A 21050-nucleotide genomic window follows, 5' to 3' on the forward strand; every position below is an offset into this window, starting at 1 on the left:
GGAGGTGGAAGGATGGAGTGAAAAAGATTACAAGCGATCTGGGCCTTAACATACTGGAGGGTGAGAGGCATGCAAGGAATAGAGTGAATTGGGATGATGTGGTATTCCAGGTCAACGTGCTGTCAGTTGACTGAACTAGGGCATGTGAAACATCTAGGGTAAACCATGGAAAGGTCTGTAAGGCCTGGATATGGATATGGAGCTGTGGTTTCGGTGCATTACATGTGACAGCTAGAGACTGAGTGTGAACAAATGTAGCCTTTTTTTTTTTTATCTGTTTTCCTGGCTCTACCTCATTGAAGCAGGAGGTAGCAATACTGGGACAAGGTAGCATCAGGAATGGATGAAGGCAAGCAAGTATGAATATGTGCATGTGTATATATGTATATGTTTGTGTATGTATATGTTATCCCTGGGGATAGGGGATTAAGAATACTTCCCATGTATTCCCTGCATGTCGTAGAAGGCGACTAAAAGGGGAGGGAGGGGGGGCTGGAAATCCTCCCCTCTCGTTTTTTTTTTAATTTTCCAAAAGAAGGAACAGAGTGGGACCAGGTGAGGATATTCCAAAAAAGGCCCAGTCCTCTGTTCTTAAGGCTACCTCGCTAACGTGGGAAATGGCGAATAGTTTAAAAGAAAAAATGAAAAAAAGATGTATATGTATAGTGCATGTATGGGCATTTATATGTTTTTTTTTTTTTTTCTTTTTTTGCTTTGTCGCTGTCTCCTGCGTTTGCGAGGTAGCGCAAGGAAACAGACGAAAGAACTGGTCCAACCCACCCCCATACACATGTATATACATACGTCCACACACGCAAATGTACATACCTACACAGCTTTCCATGGTTTACCCCAGACGCTTCACATGCCCCGATTCAATCCACTGACAGCACGTCAACCCCGGTATACCACATCGCTCCAATTCACTCTATTCCTTGCCCTCCTTTCACCCTCCTGCATGTTCAGGCCCCGATCACACAAAATCTTTTTCACTCCATCTTTACACCTCCAATTTGGTCTCCCTCTTCTCCTCGTTCCCTCCACCACCGACACATATATCCTCTTGGTCAATCTTTCCTCACTCATTCTCTCCATGTGCCCAAACCATTTCAAAACACCCTCTTCTGCTCTCTCAACCACGCTCTTTTTATTTCCACACATCTCTCTTACCCTTACGTTACTTACTCGATCAAACTACCTCACACCACACATTGTCCTCAAACATCTCATTTCCAGCACATCCATCCTCCTGCACACAACTCTATCCATAGCCCACGCCTCGCAACCATACAACATTGTTGGAACCACTATTCCTTCAAACATACCCATTTTTGCTTTCCGAGATAATGTTCTCGACTTCCACACATTCTTCAAGGCTCCCAGAATTTTCGCCCCCTCCCCCACCCTATGATCCACTTCCGCTTCCATGGTTCCATCCGCTGCCAGATCCACTCCCAGATATCTAAAACACTTCACTTCCTCCAGTTTTTCTCCATTCAAACTCACCTCCCAATTGACTTGACCCTCAACCCTACTGTACCTAATAACCTTGCTCTTATTCACATTTACTCTTAACTTTCTTCTTTCACACACTTTACCAAACTCAGTCACCAGCTTCTGCAGTTTCTCACATGAATCAGCCACCAGCACTGTATCATCAGCGAACAACAACTGACTCACTTCCCAAGCTCTCTCATCCCCAACAGACTTCATACTTGCCCCTCTTTCCAAAACTCTTGCATTTACCTCCCTAACAACCCCATCCATAAACAAATTAAACAACCATGGAGACATCACACACCCCTGCCGCAAACCTACATTCACTGAGAACCAATCACTTTCCTCTCTTCCTACACGTACACATGCCTTACATCCTCGATAAAAACTTTTCACTGCTTCTAACAACTTTCCTCCCACACCATATATTCTTAATACCTTCCACAGAGCATCTCTATCAACTCTATCATATGCCTTCTCCAGATCCATAAATGCTACATACAAATCCATTTGCTTTTCTAAGTATTTCTCACATACATTCTTCAAAGCAAACACCTGATCCACACATCCTCTACCACTTCTGAAACCACACTGCTCTTCCCCAGTCTGATGCTCTGTACATGCCTTCACCCTCTCAATCAATACCCTCCCATATAATTTACCAGGAATACTCAACAAACTTATACCTCTGTAATTTGAGCACTCACTCTTATCCCCTTTGCCTTTGTACAATGGCACTATGCACGCATTCCACCAATCCTCAGGCACCTCACCGTGAGTCATACATACATTAAATAACCTTACCAACCAGTCAACAATACTGTCACCCCTTTTTTAATAAATTCCACTGCAATACCATCCAAACCCACTGCCTTGCCGGCTTTCATCTTCCGCAAAGCTTTTACTACCTCTTCTCTGTTTACCAAATCATTTTCCCTAACCCTCTCACTTTGCACACCACCTCGACAAAAACACCCTATATCTGCCACTCTATCATCAAACACATTCAACAAACCTTCAACATACTCACTCCATCTCCTTCTCACATCACCACTACTTGTTATCACCTCCCCATTTGCGCCCTTCACTGAAGTTCCCATTTGCTCCCTTGTCTTACGCACTTTATTTACCTCCTTCCAGAACATCTTTTTATTCTCCCTAAAATTTAATGATACTCTCTCACCCCAACTCTCATTTGCCCTTTTTTTCACCTCTTGCACCTTTCTCTTGACCTCCTGTCTCTTTCTTTTATACGTCTCCCACTCAACTGCATTTTTTCCCTGCAAAAATCGTCCAAATGCCTCTTTCTTCTCTTTCACTAATACTCTTACTTCTTCATCTCACCACTCACTACCCTTTCTAATCAACCCACCTCCCACTCTTCTCATGCCACAAGCATCTTTTGCGCAATCCATCACTGATTCCCTAAATACATCCCATTCCTCCCCCACTCCCCTTACTTCCATTGTTCTCACCTTTTTCCATTCTGTACTCAGTCTCTCCTGGTACTTCCTCACACAAGTCTCCTTCCGAAGCTCACTTACTCTCACCACCCTCTTCACCCCAACATTCATTCTTTTTTTCTGAAAACCCATACAAATCTTCACCTTAGCCTCCACAAGATAATGATCAGACATCCCTCCAGTTGCACCTCTCAGCACATTAACATCCAAAAGTCTCTCTTTCGCACGCCTGTCAATTAACACGTAATCCAATAACGCTCTCTGGCCATCTCTCCTACTTACATAAGTATACTTATGTATATCTCGCTTTTTAAACCAGTTATTCCCAATCATCAGTCCTTTTTCAGCGGGGGGCCAGAAATCCTCCCCTCCTTGTATTTTTTAACTTTCTAAAATGGGCATTTATATGTATATGTGTGTAAATGAGTGGATGGGCCATTCTTTCATGGTCTATTTCCTGATGCTACCTCGCTAACGCAGGAAACAGCGATCAAGTATAATAAATGAATATGATAAAACATATCACAGAACACGTTAGGATGATAGGAACTGACACATCATTGATAGGTCTTATCCTCATACATACTATCATGGCTATTGAAAACATTCTTTATGATATGCCAGTTGGAAGAAGCGATCATGCAGTGCTCAAATTTGACTTATGTGGGAAAAGAGTACATGAAAGTGCAGAGGTGAGACATGACAGAAAGAAGAGATATGATTGCGGAAACTACAGAAACCTTAATAACATATGACAACATATATTGGGAAAGGGATTTCAGTTTCCAGGAACCAGGGCTTTGTGGTGAGATGTTCTGTGTTTAGATATGCAGTTTGGAAGATATAAAAAGCACTCCAGCTAGCTGGCATTTGCATTGTATGAGAGAGCTCAGAGAAAATACAAAGGGATAAGAAATATGGTTGCAAGGCATGAGCTATAGATAGGGTTGTGCAGAGGAGTGTGGATGTGTTGGAAATGAAATGTTTGAGGACAATATGTGGTGTGAGGTGGTTTGATCGAGTAAGTGATGAAAGGGTAAGAAAGTGTGTGTTGATACAAAGAGTGTGGTTGAGAGAGCAGAAGAGGGTGTATTGTAATGGTTTAGTCACATGGAGAGAATGAGTGAGGAAAGATTGACAAAGAAGATATATGTGTCAGAGGTGGAGGGAACAAGAAGTGGGAGACCAAATTGGAGATAGAAGGATGGAGTGAAAAAGATTTTGAGCGATCGGGGCCTGAACATACATGAGGGTGAAAGGCGTGCAAGGAATAGAGTGAATTGGAATGATGTGGTATACTGGGGTCGACATGCTGTCAGTGGATAGAACCAGGGCATGTGAAGTGTCTGAGGTGATCCATGGAAAGTTTTGTGGGGCCTGGATGTGGAAAGGGAACTGTGGTTTCAGTGCATTACACAGGACAGCTAGAGACTGAGTGTGAACGAATGTGGCCTTTGTTGTCTTTTCCTAGCACTACCTCACATGCACGTTGGGGAGGGGGGGTATCATTTCATGTGTGGCGGGGTGGCGACGGGAATGGATGAAGGTAGCAAGTATGAATATATACGTGTATATGTCTGTATGTATGCAGGGCATTTGTGTGTATACATGTGTATGTGGGTGGGTTGGACCATTCTTTCATCTGTTTCCTTGTGCTATCTCTAGTGCTGGACACAGTGATTAAGTATGATGAAATATAAATATATTGACTGGTTGGTGAGGATAATCAATGTATGTATGGTTCATGGTGAAGTGCCTGAGGATTGGCGAAATGCATTCATAGTGCCATTGTACAGAGGCAAAGGGGATAAAGGTCAGTGTACAAATTACAGAGGTATAAGTTTGTTGAATATTCCAGGGAAATTATATGGAAGGATATTGATTGAGAGGGTCAAGGCATGTACAGAGCATCACACTGAGGAAGAGCAGTGTGGTTTCAGAAGTGGTAGAGGATGTGTGGATCAGGTATTTGCTTTGAAGAATGTATGCGAGAAATACTTAGAAAATCAGATGAATTTGTATGTAGCATTTATGGATCTGGAGAAGCCATATGATAGGGTTGATAGAGATGCTCTGTGGAAGGTATTAAGACTATATGGTGTGGGAGGTAAGTTGTTAGAAGTAGTGAAAAAATTTTATCAAGGATTTAAGGCATGTGTACATGTAGGACGAGAGGAAAGTGATTGGTTCTCAGTGAATGTTGGTTTGCGGCAGGGGTGCATGATGTCTCCATAGTTGTTTAATTTGTTTATGGATAGGGTTGTTAGGGAGGTGAATGCAAGAGTTTTGGAAAGAGGGGCAAGTATGCAGTCTGGTGGCTGATTCGTGTGAGAAACTGCAGAAGCTGGTGACTGAGTTTGGTAAAGTGTGTGAAAGAAGAAAGCTGAAAGTAAATGTGAATAAGAGCAAGGTTATTAGGTAGACTAGGGTTGAGGGACAAATCAACTGGGAGGTAAGTTTGAATGGAGAAAAACTGGAGGAAGTGAAGTGTTTTAGATATCTGGGAGTGGATTAGGCAGCGGATGGAACCATGGAAGCGGAAGTGAATCATGGGGTGGGGGAGGGGTTGAAAGTGTTGGGAGTGTTGAAAAATATGTGGAAGTCGAGAACATTAGCTTGGAAAGCAAAAATGGGTATGTTTGAAGGAATAGTGGTTCCAACAATGTTATATGGTTGCGAGGCGTGGGCTGTAGATGGAGTTATGTGGAGGAGGGTGGATGTGTTGGAAATGAGATGTTTGAGGACAATATGTGGTGTGAGGTGGTTTGATTGAGTAAGTAATGAAAGGGTAAGAGAGATGTGTGGTAATAAAAAGAGTGTGGTTGAGAGAGCAGAAGAGGGTGTTTTGAAATGGTTTGGTCACATGTAAAGAATGAGTGAGGAAAGATTGATCAAGAGGATATATGTGTCAGAGGTGGAGGGAATGAGAAGTGGGAGACCAAATTGGTGGTAGAAAGATGGAGTGGAAAAAGATTTTGAGTGATTGGGGCCTGAACATGCAGGAGGGTGAAAGGCGTGCAAGGAATAGAGTTTGTGAGGTAGCGCAAGGAAACAGACGAAAGAAATGGCCCAACCCACCCCCATACACATGTATATACATACGTCCACACACGCAAATATACATACCTACACAGCTTTCCATGGTTTACCCCAGACGCTTCACATGCCTTGATTCAATCCACTGACAGCACGTCAACCCCGGTATACCACATCGCTCCAATTCACTCTATTCCTTGCCCTCCTTTCACCCTCCTGCATGTTCAGGCCCCGATCACACAAAATCTTTTTCACTCCATCTTTCCACCTCTAATTTGGTCTCCCACTTCTCCTCGTTCCCTCCACCTCCGACACATATATCCTCTTGGTCAATCTTTCCTCACTCATTCTCTCCATGTGCCCAAACCATTTCAAAACACCCTCTTCTGCTCTCTCAACCACGCTCTTTTTATTTCCACACATCTCTCTTACCCTTACGTTACTTACTTGATCAAACCACCTCACACCACACATTGTCCTCAAACATCTCATTTCCAGCACGTCCATCCTCCTGCGCACAACTCTATCCATAGCCCACGCCTCGCAACCATACAACATTGTTGGAACCACTATTCCTTCAAACATACCCATTTTTGATTTCCAAGATAATGTTCTCGACTTCCACACATTCTTCAAGGCATCCAGAATTTTCGCCCCCTCCCCCACCCTATGATCCACTTCCGCTTCCATGGTTCCATCCGCTGCCAGATCCACTCCCAGATATCTAAAACACTTTACTTCCTCCAGTTTTTCTCCATTCAAACTTACCTCCCAATTGACTTGACCCTCAACCCTACTGTACCTAATAACCTTGCTCTTATTCACATTTACTCTTAACTTTCTTCTTTCACACACTTTACCAAACTCAGTCACCAGCTTCTGCAGTTTCTCACATGAATCAGCCACCAGCGCTGTATCATCAGCGAACAACAACTGACACACCTCCCAAGCCCTCTCATCCCCAACAGACTTCACACTTGCCCCTCTCTCCAAAACTCTTGCATTCACCTCCCTAACAACTCCATCCATAAACAAATTAAACAACCATGGAGACATCACACACCCCTGCCGCAACCTACATTCACTGAGAACCAATCACTTTCCTCTCTTCCTACACGTACACATGCCTTACATCCTCGATAAAAACTTTTCACTGCTTCTAACAACTTGCCTCCCACACCATATACTCTTAATACCTTCCACAGAGCATCTCTATCAACTCTATCATATGCCTTCTCCAGATCCATAAATGCTATATACAAATCCATTTGCTTTTCTAAGTATTTCTCACATACACTCTTCAAAGCAAACACCTGATCCACACATCCTCTACCACTTCGATGTGGTATACCGGGGTTGACGTGCTGTCAGTGGATTGAATCAGGGCATGTGAAGCATCTGGGGTAAACCATGGAAAGCTGTGTAGGTATGTATATTTGCGTGTGTGGACGTATGTATATACATGTGTATGGAGGTGGGTTGGGCCATTTCTTTTGTCTGTTTCCTTGCGCTACCTCACAAACGCAGGAGACAGCGACAAAGCAAAAGAAAAAAAAAAATATATATATATATATATATATATATATATATATATATATATATATATATATGTGTGTGTGTGTGAATAAGAGCAAGGTTATTAGGTACAGTAGGGTTGAGGGTCAAGTCAATTGGGAGGTGAGTTTGAATGGAGAAAAACTGGAGGAAGTGAAGTGTTTTAGATATCTGGGAGTGGATCTGGCAGCGGATGGAACCATGGAAGCGGAAGTGGATCATAGGGTGGGGGAGGGGGCGAAAATTCTGGGAGCCTTGAAGAATGTGTGGAAGTCGAGAACATTATCTCGGAAAGCAAAAATGGGTATGTTTGAAGGAATAGTGGTTCCAACAATGTTGTATGGTTGCAAGGCGTGGACTATGGATAGAGTTGTGCGCAGGAGGATGGATGTGCTGGAAATGAGATGTTTGAGGACAATGTGTGGTGTGAGGTGGTTTGATCGCGTAAGTAACGTAAGGGTAAGAGAGATGTGTGGAAATAAAAAGAGTGTGGTTGAGAGAGCAGAAGAGGGTGTTTTGAAGTGGTTTGGGCATATGGAGAGGATGAGTGAGGAAAGATTGACCAAGAGGATATATGTGTCGTAGGTGGAGGGAACAAGGAGAAGAGGGAGACCAAATTGGAGGTGGAAAGATGGAGTGAAAAAGATTTTGTGTGATCGGGGCCTGAACATGCAGGAGGGTGAAAGGAGGGCAAGGAACAGAGTGAATTGGAGCGATGTGGTATACCGGGGCTGACGTGCTGTCAGTGGATTGAATCAAGGCATGTGAAGCGTCTGGGGTAAACCATGGAAAGCTGTGTAGGTATGTATATTTGCGTGTGTGGACGTATGTATATACATGTGTATGGGGGGGGTTGGGCCATTTCTTTCGTCTGTTTCCTTGCGCTACCTCGCAAATGCGGGAGACATCGACAAAGTATAAAAAAAAAAAAAAATATATATGTATTCATTGAGATTTATAGGTATGTATGTAAATACTTGTGTATGTGAGATGTTATTATTATTTTATTCATATTTTATTTATTTTGCTTTGTCGCTGTCTCCCGCGTCAGCGAGGTAGTGCTAGGAAACAGACGAAAGAATGGCCCAACCCACCCACATACACATGTATATACATACACGTCCTCACACGCAAATATACATACTTATACTTTTCTTCTTCTTCTTCTTCTTCTTATTATTATTATTATTATTATTATTATTATTATTATTATTATCATTATTATACTTGATGGCCATTTCCTGCGTCACTGAGGGAGCGCCGGGAAACAGACGAAGAATGGCCCATCCACTCATATATACACACATATATATATAAAAACTGGAGGAAGTGAAGTGTTTTAGATATCTGGGAGTGGATCTGGCAGCGGATGGAACCATGGAAGCGGAAGTGGATCACAGGGTGGGGGAGGGGGCGAAAATTCTGGGAGCCTTGAAGAATGTGTGGAAGTCGAGAACATTATCTCGGAAAGCAAAAATGGGTATGTTTGAAGGAATAGTGGTTCCAACAATGTTGTATGGTTGCAAGGCGTGGACTATGGATAGAGTTGTGCGCAGGAGGATGGATGTGCTGGAAATGAGATGTTGGAGGACAATGTGTGGTGTGAGGTGGTTTGATCGCGTAAGTAACGTAAGGGTAAGAGAGATGTGTGGAAATAAAAAGAGCGTGGTTGAGAGAGCAGAAGAGGGTGTTTTGAAGTGGTTTGAGCACATGGAGAGGATGAGTGAGGAAAGATTGACCAAGAGGATATATGTGTCGTAGGTGGAGGGAACAAGGAGAAGAGGGAGACCAAATTGGAGGTGGAAAGATGGAGTGAAAAAGATTTTGTGTGATCGGGGCCTGAACATGCAGGAGGGTGAAAGGAGGGCAAGGAACAGAGTGAATTGGAGCGATGTGGTATACTGGGGCTGACGTGCTGTCAGTGGATTGAATCAAGGCATGTGAAGCGTCTGGGGTAAACCATGGAAAGCTGTGTAGGTATGTATATTTGCGTGTGTGGACGTATGTATATACATGTGTATGGGGGGGGGTTGGGCCATTTCTTTCGTCTGTTTCCTAGCACTACCTCGCAAACGCGGGAGACATCGACAAAGTATAAAAAAAAAAAAAAAAATATGTATTCATTGAGATTTATAGGTATGTATGTAAATACTTGTGTATGTGAGATGTTATTATTATTTTATTCATATTTTATTTATTTTGCTTTGTCGCTGTCTCCCGCGTCAGCGAGGTAGTGCTAGGAAACAGACGAAAGAATGGCCCAACCCACCCACATACACATGTATATACATACACGTCCTCACACGCAAATATACATACTTATACTTTTCTTCTTCTTCTTCTTATTATTATTATTATTATTATTATTATTATTATTATTATTATACTTGATGGCCATTTCCTGCGTCACTGAGGGAGCGCCGGGAAACAGACGAAGAATGGCCCATCCACTCATATATACACACATATATATATAAAAACTGGAGGAAGTGAAGTGTTTTAGATATCTGGGAGTGGATCTGGCAGCGGATGGAACCATGGAAGCGGAAGTGGATCATAGGGTGGGGGAGGGGGCGAAAATTCTGGGAGCCTTGAAGAATGTGTGGAAGTCGAGAACATTATCTCGGAAAGCAAAAATGGGTATGTTTGAAGGAATAGTGGTTCCAACAATGTTGTATGGTTGCGAGGCGTGGGCTATGGATAGAGTTGTGCGCAGGAGGATGGATGTGCTGGAAATGAGATGTTGGAGGACAATGTGTGGTGTGAGGTGGTTTGATCGAGTAAGTAACGTAAGGGTAAGAGAGATGTGTGGAAATAAAAAGAGCGTGGTTGAGAGAGCAGAAGAGGGTGTTTTGAAATGGTTCGGGCACATGGAGAGAATGAGTGAGGAAAGATTGACCAAGAGAATATATGTGTCAGAGGTGGAGGGAATGAGGAGAAGAGGGAGACCAAATTGGAGGTGGAAAGATGGAGTGAAAAAGATTTTGTGTGATCGGGGCCTAAACATGCAGGAGGGTGAAAGGAGGGCAAGGAATAGAGTGAATTGGAGCGATGTGGTATACCGGGGTTGACGTGCTGTCAGTGGATTGAATCAAGGCATGTGAAGCGTCTGGGGTAAACCATGGAAAGCTGTGTAGGTATGTATATTTGCGTGTGTGGACATATGTATATACATGTGTATGGGGGTGGGTTGTGCCATTTCTTTCGTCTGTTTCCTTGCGCTACCTCGCAAACGCGGGAGACAGCGACAAAGCAAAAAAAAAAAAAAAAAAAATATATATATAAAAGTGCCCATACATGCATATACATGTCAACATATACACATATGCATACATACACATATGCCTATGCATACATATACATATATACACATGTACATATTCATACTTGCTTGCCTTCATCCATTCCCTGCACTTCCCTGCCCCACAGGAAACAGCATTGCTACCCCCTGCTTCAGCAAGGTAGCGCCAGGAAAACAGACATAATATGCACATTTGTTTACACTCAGTCTCAAGCTGTCATGTGTAATGCACCAAAACCACAGCTCCCTATCCTCATCCAGGGCCCACAGACCCTTCCCTGGTGTACCCCAAAAGTTTGACATACCCTGGTTCAGTCCATTGACAACACGTTGACCCCGATGTATCACATCGTTCCAATTCATTCTATTCCTTGCACGCCTCTCACCCTTCTGTATGGTCAGGCCCCAATCACTCGAAATCTTTTTCACTCCATACTTCCACCTCCGATTTGGTCTCCCACTTCTCCTTGTTCCCTCCACCTCTGACACATACATCATCTTTGTCAACCTTTCCTCATTCGTTCTCTCCATATGTCTAAACAATTTCAACACACCCTCTTCTGCTCTCTCAACCACAATCTTTTTATTTCCACACATCTCTCTTACCCTTTCATTATTTACTCGATCAAACCACCTCACACCTTATATTGTCCTCTAACATTTGATTTCCAACACATCCACCCTCCTCTGTACAATCCTATCTATAGCCCATGCCTTGTAACCATATAATATTGTTGAAACTGTTGTTCCTTCAAATGTAATGCACCGAAACCACAGCTCCAGTCCCCACAGACCCATCCCTGGTTTACCCCAGATGTTTGACATGCCCTGGTTCAGTCCAGTGACAAGACGTCAACCCAGATATATCACATCATTCCAATTCACTCTGTGCCTTGCATGCCTCTAACCCTCCTGTATGTTCAGGCCTTAATCACTCGAAATCTTTTTCACTCCATCCTTCCACCTCCAATTTGGTCTCCCGCTTCTCCTTGTTCCCTCCACCTGTGACACATATATCCTCTTTGTCAGCCTTTTCTCACTCATTCTCTCCATATGTCCAAGCCATTTCAATACACCCTCTTCTGCTCTCTCTCAACCATACTCTTTTTATTTCCATACATCTCTCTTACCCTTTCATTACTTACTTGATAAGACCACCTCACACCACATATTATCCTCAGACATTTCATTTCCAACACATCCACCCTTCTTCGTACAACCCTATCTATAGACCATGCCTCGCAACCATATAAGATTGTTGAAACTACTGTTCCTTCAAGCATACCCATTTTTGCTCTCCAAGATAACTTTCTCTTTTTCCACACATTCTTCTTCGCTCCTAGAACTTTCACCTCCCCCCCCACCCTGTGACACTTCTGCTACCATGGTTCCCTTTGTTGCTAAATCCACTCCCAGATATCTAAAACACTTCACTTCCTACAATTTTTCTCCGTTCAAGCATGTTCCCCAACCTTGCTGAAACTAATAATCTTGTTTCTATTCACAGTTACTCTCAACTTTCTCCTTTCCCACACTTTTCCAAACTGTCACCAACTTCTGCATTTTCTCACTCAAATCAGCCACCAGTGCTGTATCGTTTGTGAACAGCATCTCTTCCCATGCCTTCTCATCCCAAACAGACTGCAAACTCGCCCCTCTTCAAAAAACTCCCTAAACATCCTATCCATAAACAAATTAAACAACCGTGGTGACATCACACATTTATGCCGCTGACCAACCTTCACTGGGAACCAGTCATCCTCCTCTCTTCCTACTCGTACACATGCCTTACATCCTTGATAAAAACTTTTCACTGCTTGTAGCAGCTTACCTTCCACACTATATACTCTTAAAACTTTTGACAAAATATCTCTATCAACCTTATTATATGCTTTCTCCAGATCCATAAATGCCACATACAAATTCATCTGTTTTTCTGAATATTTCTCACACATTCTTTAAAGCAAATACCTGATCCACACATCCTGCACCACTTCTGAAACCACACTGCTCCTCCCCACTCTGATACTCTGTACATGCCTTCACTCTCTCAAATGATACCCTCCTTTATAATTTGCCAGGAATACTCAGCCAACTTATGCCTTTTGTAGTTTGAACACTCACCTTTATCCCCTTTGCCTTTGTGCAGTGGCACTATACAAGCATTTCACCAATCCTCAGGCACTTCACCACGATCCATACATACATTATATATTCTTACCAACCAATCAAGAACACAGTCACCCCCTTCCTTAATAGATTCAACTTCAATACCATCCAAACTTGCCCCCTTGCCGGATTTCATCTTCCGCAAGGCTTTCACCACCTCTTCTCTCTTAACCAAACCGTTCTCCTTGACCCTCACAGCACCCCGACCAAAACTCACTACATCTGCCACTCTATCATCAAACACATTCAACAAACCTCCAAAATACTCACTCCATCTCCTCACTTCATCACTACCTGTTATCACTTCCCCCCTTGCCCTCTTCACCGATGTTCCCTTTGTTCTCTTGTCTTTCACATGTTATTTACCTCCTTGTTCCTAAAGTTTAATGATACTCTCTCACCCCAACTCTCATTTGCCCTCTTTTCAACCCTTGCACCCTCCTCTTGACCTCCTGCCACTTTCTTCTATACATCTCCCAATCATTGGCAGTGGATTTCTGACCTTAGGTTTAGCCCTTAAGGTGCATCACCTGTCAAAAGAATTGTGACCTTGGGTTTAGACCTCTAGATGCATCACCTGTCAAAAGAATTCTGAACCCTCTCTCCTTGTAGCCTTCAAAGTAGACAGAGCCTGCTCCAGTTTGCCTACAGGCTGACCCTATCACTGTAAGGGTTTTCTATAATCCTCCTCAGGTTGTCCTTTTGTCGAAAGGTAAAGGAGGCCCTTTCAAATTATCTGCTAATGTTAAGATTCCCTTATTGGATTCAGTTCAGCTTAGTTCATAGATCATATTGGAATCCCTCTGCCCAGTTCCTGAACGTGCAGATATGTCATACCTCACTTGTTTTCCTTCTGGGGTCTTTTCTGGGCCCATTCCTATGGAACAGGAACCCTTGCCTGGTCCTGGTAGGCTGTGGATCAATATCCTTCCTTTTCACTGTAAGACTCTGACTCGGGGACTTCTTACAAAAAAGTAGAAGATTTGCTTTTAGAGGCCACAAGTTTTTCTTGGAACCAAGTCGAATTTCCATTCTCCATGAATTTTGAAAGTTGGTCCTGACTTCTTTATCATGGAAACCACTTGCTGCCGGAAGGTTAATACAGATTTCAGTGAGAGCTTCAGATTAGTTGCTCTCAGAATTTCTTCTTCTGCAATTGTCACACAGTAGGAAGAAATGTTTGATGCTAGCAAGTCCTCATAGAGATCAGACATCTAGTCTTTGCATTTTTTGAGGGTATATGGGATAACCCTTCATTTGTTCAATCCACTTTTTGGGAGAAATAGGCAGTGTTTTGCTTTCCAGACTGCAGTTTTCTCATGGAGGATTTTCTGGCAAGTATTAAGATGCTGAAGGGACCTGAAGATGCAGAATTTCTCTCCAAGATGATAAAGTCTGACTTGTATTTTAGCATTTTTGATGTTAATTTTGTGGATGAGAATCCTTGTGCTGTCTTAGACTTTCTCTTGAGTGGCTCCACACACAGATTCCCCTTTTTTAAGATTGAATAATATACCTTCTGGCATCACTAAAGATAATGGGATTTGGAGGCATTTAATCTCTTGTTTTATTCTTTCTCCTTCCAGCTTGTCATCCTGATAGCCTTCTCACTCTCTGCAAATATTTCTGACCTATATAAATCACGTCCTTCCCTGACATGGCATTCATTTAAATTATTGAACGTCAGAAAAGTCTTTGGTCATGCCTTAGAACTACTTTACTTTTCGTGTAGGAAGGTTTTTAAGCAGAGTTTATGGCAACGGCATTAGAGATGATAGACTGTAGCCTAACTTGATAGGGAAGAGCAAGTGGAGTTATTGCAGCCCTTGCCCCTCAGTGACTTCTTTTTCAGTATGAAGCTATTTAAAAGGTTCTCAGAGCTAGATCCTCTGGAACTATCAGAGCAAAGAAAACTTTTCCATCAATTCTGTGTCTTCAAAGAAACAACTGACTGGGGGTTATACAAGGTGAGCAACACCTCTAATACAAATTTATGAATAGAGTTTTGTGCCTCTCTTTCAAAGCTGCCCACCAATTGTGGATGGTTGCCAAATTGGAGATATGTAGTATTTTCTCCTCACAGTCAGTCTTCTTAAACCCTTGCCAGTGATAACACATTCTTATGAGTTTTCTAGAAAGGAAATTGAGCAGATTTTAGGAAGATTTAAAGAACAAGACATGTTCCTGAGTTACTTGACAATGATGGTCTGTTTTCAGATTATGTGAAGAGTGATTTTATAGACTGTGACTCTTCCAGCATTAAAAGTTGACCAAGATGAGGAAGATGTTTCTTGCCCAAGTGGAGGCAGTGTTACCAGTGCTTGTTTGACTTTGACAACATTGCATTTGACTAGTGCAGCTGGTAATTTTATATCTATCTATCTGTCTATATATCTGATGCCTGTTTCCTTCTGGAGCTCCCTCAAGTTGGTGGTCACAGCAATAGGCATTTCCAAAAGTAGTGATCTCTAGTGCCAATTCTTAGCCTTTAGTGCCTTGCCCATAACAAGCCACTGGCAGAGAGTAAGTCTAGTGCAGTGTTTGCAGAACCTCCTACCTAATGTCCCTACCTACTACTTTTACCTGTTGCTCCTACCATTTTGCCAAAACGCAGGGCAAGCATATAACACTCATCACAGAAAAATCTAGGGTTACAAAGAACGAGCTGTGTGAGTTAAGTGTTAAGTGTTATGCTTAACAAGGAGAGATTGAATGTTTGTGGACAGAATGCCAGCAGTTCATGCAAGGGTGTGGCCAAAGAAAAGACAACTATGGTCAGAGGAGTGTAACTTGACAACTTCTGAAGTGCTGGCTCGCTATGCAGCTGTCACTAACCATCCTGATACTCAGGTGGGTAGCACTGGTAATATTACAAACCTGTATAATTTTGTTTTCATGAAAAACAATCAGTGAATCACACTTATTATAACAAGAAAAGATTTATTGTATCTTTATCTTTGTGTATTTTCCTTGTAAGGGTACCTTGCACAAAAAGCCATCATGGGAGAAAATTAACCTAAAACTAGGGAGCAAAGAGAAGTAGTGTTTGAATATAGTGACATCATCCATCCAGTAGAGCTAAGAATTCAGGTGCATAATAGTGTCAATACTTTATAAGTTATATGAATTGATTCAACTGTATAATGTGCTAAACCATAACCAACTCAGAAAAGAACATTTATCCACACCCGGATGAAAAGAGCCAGAATAAGAATGGCCAGAGAGGAATGTCCACACATGTATGGGATCCAGAGAATTATGAGGTAATTTGGTTCCAGTGTGCATGGTGATAATGTAATTGCCAGGTGGAGGTTGCTGATTGATCAGTGGGTCAGGGCTGAGAAAGTAAGTTGCTAGCCTTGAAAGGTAGTTAACAAGGTGTGAGAAGCTTTCTTCTCACTGGAAAGCCATGGATTGAGAGGTCACTAACCCCTGAGGATCCTGAAGATTCTCAAGGCTGGCAGAATAACCTAACCCTAGAGAAATTTGAGTACTGATGAGGAATGATCAATGTATTGAAAAGGTCTGACAAAAATTAGTTGATGGGAGAAATTAGTTACCTAAGTATTCATAATTCCTTTAACACAAAAATTGTAAGCATTAATGAAAGAATATTTGATTTGTAGCAAAAAAGGTCTGACTAGAGTTGCTTGTCAGAGAAAGATGAGGCAGAAAACAGAAACAAACTAAAGGCTGTTAGTAAAGTGAGCAGAGTTGGGAAAGGATTGTTTGGTTTTACCTGAAATTCCAACTTTGAGCTCATGACTTAAGAGGAGACAGCGGTAAATACTGGCTTGTATGACTCTGGCTTTAGAGACAAATGATGGGTATATCCACAAGTTATTATTCAGACTTGGTCTGTTAGTCACAGAGAGAGTGATATCCTTTCATTTTCCATGGTTATTGGCTGACTCCTTACAGAAAGAAATTTTAATGTTTTAAGAGCTTAATGGGGTATAGCTTCTCATCAGCTGTATAGTGCCATATGTCTGAATTAGAATTTGACTTCTTCACTTAGAAAATGATGGTGCTACTATCTGGCTAAAAAAAAATGCAGACCAAACGGAAAATATGAATAGGAGGCTGCCCTTTTAGTGATTTACAATCAATATGGTAGAACTCGAATATATTGTGTGGCTAACAAAGCTGGAAACTGACATGGCCAAAAAAGTATTATGATGAAGATATTGCTCTTTGGCAGCTCTTTGCCTCCTCCTTAGGTATCATCATCGGATCATGTCTTTAGATATTGTATTTTCTCCAGTTTCTCAGTACATTTAGTTTTTTGTTATACAGTTTAGTAGCTGCAACATGTAAGTAATGTACTTTTTCTTCTGTAATCAGGTGAACGGTGTGAACATTGTGAAGAATTGCGCTGTGAAAATGGTGGAACTTGCCGCACAAGGTTGATCAATGACGAAACAGTTCCCTTTTGCTCCTGTGCTGAAGGTTATCATGGTGTAACATGTACCCACTCGGTGTGTGCCAACTATTGTAAACATGTAAGTTGTCAGTATTTATATATTCTCATCTAAAAGAGGCTTTTCATACCTCATCATTCCTCTTTGTATTGATCTCTCAAATATAGATGAAATTTGGTGTTAAGCTGCATGAATGAGACTATGGAGGAAAGGTAACAAGAAGGTATGATTGATGCATTGTGAGTTCCAGTGTATATAGTGAGAGAGCTCTGTATGAGAATTCCCAAATAAATATTTTGGTGGAAGGTGGGCAGATTAGAAAGGGTAGTGAGTTGTGGGATGAAGAAGTAAAGTTATTAGTGAAAGAGAAAAGAGAGGCATTTGGATGATACTTACAAGGAAGGAGTGCAAATGACTGTGAGATATATAAAAGAAAGTGGCAGGGGATCAAGAGAAAGGTGCAAGGGTTGAAAAAGAGCACAAATAAGAGTTGCGGTGAGAGAGTATCAGTAAACTTTAGGGAGAATAAAAAGATGTTTTAGAAGGAGGTGAATCATGTGCGTAAGACAAGAGAACAAATGGGAACATTGGTGAAGGGGGCAAATGGGGAAGTAATTACAAGTAGTGACGAAGTCAGAAGGAGATGGAGTGAGTATTTTGAAGGTTTGTTGGATGTGTTTGATGATAGAGTGGCAGATATAGGGTGTTTTGGTTGGTGTGGTGTGCGAAGTGAGAGGGTTAGGGAGATTTGTTTGGTTAAGAGAGAAGAGGTAGTGAAAGCTTTGTGGAAGATGAAATCCTGCAAGGCAGCAAGTTTGGATGGTATTGCAGTGGAATATATTAAAGAAATGGGGTGTCTTTGTTGTTGATTGGTTGGTAAGGATATTCTGTGTATGTATAGACCATGGTGAAATGCCTGAGAATTGATGGAAGGCATGCATAGTGCCTTTTTACCAAGGCAAAGGGGATAAAGGTGAGTGTTTAAACTACAGAAGCATAAGTCTGTTGAGTATTCCTGGGAAATTATATGGGAGGGTATTAATTGAGAGGATGAATGCATGTGCAGAGCATCAGATTAGGGAAAAGCAGTGTGGTTTCAGAGGTGGTAGAGGATGTGTGGATCAGGTGTTTGCTTTGAAGAATGTATATGAGAAATACTTAGAAAAACAGATGAATTTGTATATAGCATTTATGGATCTGGAGAAGGCATATGATAGGGTTGATAGAGATATTTTGTGGAAAGTCTTAAGAGTATATGGTGTGGGAGATAATTACTAGAAACTGAAATTTTACCAAGGATATCAGTCATGTGTATGAATAGGAAGAGAGAAGAGTGATTGGTTCCCAGTGAATGTCGGTCTGTGGTAGGGGTGTGTGATGTCCCCATGGTTGTTTAATTTGTTTATGGATGGGGTTGTTAGGTAGGTAAATGCAAGAGTTTTGGAGTGAGGGGCGAGTATGCAAATTGTTGGGGATGAGAGGGATTGGAAAGTGAGTCAGTTGTTGTTCGCTGATGATACAGCTCTAGTGGCTGATTCAAGTGAGAAACTGCAGAAGTTGGTGACTGATTAGAAAAGTGTGTGGAAGGAGAAGGTTGAGAGTAAATGTGAATAAGAGCAAGGTTATCAGGTTCAGTAGGGTTAAGGGACAAGTTGATGGGGATGTAAGTTTGAATGGAGAAAAATTGGAGACAGTGAATTGTATTAGATATCTGGGAGTGGCTTAGCAGTGGATGGAACCATGGAAGTGAAAGTGAGTCACAGGGTAGGGGAGGGGATGAAGGTTCTAGGAGTGATGAAAAATGTGTGGAAGGAGAGAACGTTATCTCAGAGAGCAAAAATGGGTATGTTTGAAGGAATAGTAGTTCCAACAGTGTTGTATGGTTGCGAGGCATGGGCTATAGATAGGGTTGTACAGAGGAGGGTGGATGTGTTGGAGATGAAATGTATGAGGACAATATGTGGTGTGAGGTGGTTTGATCAAGTAAGTGATGAAAGGGTAAGAGAGATGTTTGGAAATAAAAAGAGTGTGGTTGAGAGAGCTGCAGGTGTGCTGAAATGTTTTGGACATATGGAGAGAATGAGTGAGGAAAGATTGACAAAGAGGATATATGTGTCAGTGGTCGAGGGAACAAAGAGAAGCAGGAGACCAAATTGGAGGTGGAAGGATGAAGTGAAAAGGATTTTGAGCAGTTGGGGCCTGAACATACAGGAGGGTGAGAGGCATGCAAGGAATAGAGTGAATTGGAACAATGTGGTATACTGGGGTCAACGTGCTGTTAGTGGAGTGAACCAGGGCATGTGAAGGATCTGGGGTAAACCATGGAAAGGTTTGTGGGGCCTGGATGTGGATAGGGAGCTGTGGTTTTGGTGCATTCCTCATGACAGCTAGAAACTGAGTGTGAACGAATGTGGCCTTTTATTTTTTTTTTATGTTTTCCTTCCGTTACCTTGCTGAAGTAGGGGGTAATGATACTTCTTCCTTTTGGGGTTGGGTAGCAACAGGAATGGATGAACGCAAGCAAGTATGAATATGTACATGTGTATATATGTATGTATCTGTATATGTGTATGTATATCTTTGTATACATTGATATGTATATGTGCATGTATGAGCATTTATGTATATGTATGTGTATATGAGTGGATGGGCCATTCTTTATCTGTTTCCTAGCGCTACTTTGTTGATGCTGGAAACAGCAGTTTAGTATAATGTATATGTTTTGGCTGTATAGGAATACGCTTGCTCCATGCAGGAGGTAACATGTATAGCAAGATGATGAAATAAGACATTGAAAGAGTCACAAGTAGTGCAGCAAGGGATAAGAAGAAAGTTTGAACAATATTTTTGTATGGATTGCCTCTTCACCTTAAGAATGTTCTATGAGTGATTGTTGAAAAGAAGGGAAGTAGGAAAAGTATTGCTTTGAGAGGGAAGGGTTGTGGAACATATAAAGCTTCTCTAGAGAGAGCATGAGATATACTCCAGGTAATAGGCTCGATTCACTAGTTTGTGGATAAATGGAGGTCAACAATGTTTTATCCCTTTTCTATTGTTGAGTAATATTTTCATTTCCAGAGTGAGAGAGAAAGGATGGCAGAAAGAAATTATACATATGAAAGTGAAGAATACTTGAAAAGATTGTTAGTGTGGGATGTTACTTTGAACAAAATATATCATTTCAGTTACTAATAGTAGTGAAAGAGTTTAGGAGCATGTGTTGATCAGCTAAACATTTGCATATAAAAGCAGTTTGGAAATGATGTGTTTCTGCTTCCATGAGCTGGCTGTTTATATGCCCTGCCATTAGATTATGCTTGACAAACCACTGTGTTGTATTATTATTGATATTCCTTTGGTAGCTTAAAGGTAGGTCTTTGTGATTTATGTTTCTTTCCCATCACTGTGAAGTTTTCCTAAGCTCTATGACATGCCCCTGTTTAAAAGGTATGTTTACCATCTCCTCCAAAATTCTTTAGATATATTTCCTTCTAAATTCTCCCTCGATATAGCCTTTTCCACATTTGAATTTAAGGCTAGGATCATCATGGACTTTTGTCCATGACTGGAGCCTCTTACTTAAAAAAGTGGATAGATGATGTCGATTAA

At 41.7% G+C, this 21050-nt stretch overlaps 1 protein-coding gene across 1 annotated transcript in view; it reads left to right on the forward strand.

Moving 5' to 3' along the window:
- The window catches only part of LRP1 (LDL receptor protein 1), a 1167923-nt gene that overhangs the window by 1034911 nt on the left and 111962 nt on the right, over window positions 1-21050 (forward strand). Inside the window, exon 69 of the mRNA XM_071663699.1 lies at window positions 17365-17522. Coding sequence (XP_071519800.1) covers window positions 17365-17522 — 158 coding nt within the window. The remainder of the gene's footprint in view (window positions 1-17364; window positions 17523-21050) is intronic.

This window comes from Panulirus ornatus, chromosome 1 (genome assembly GCF_036320965.1).
Source record: "Panulirus ornatus isolate Po-2019 chromosome 1, ASM3632096v1, whole genome shotgun sequence".
In the NCBI taxonomy this organism is placed as follows: domain Eukaryota; kingdom Metazoa; phylum Arthropoda; class Malacostraca; order Decapoda; family Palinuridae; genus Panulirus; species Panulirus ornatus.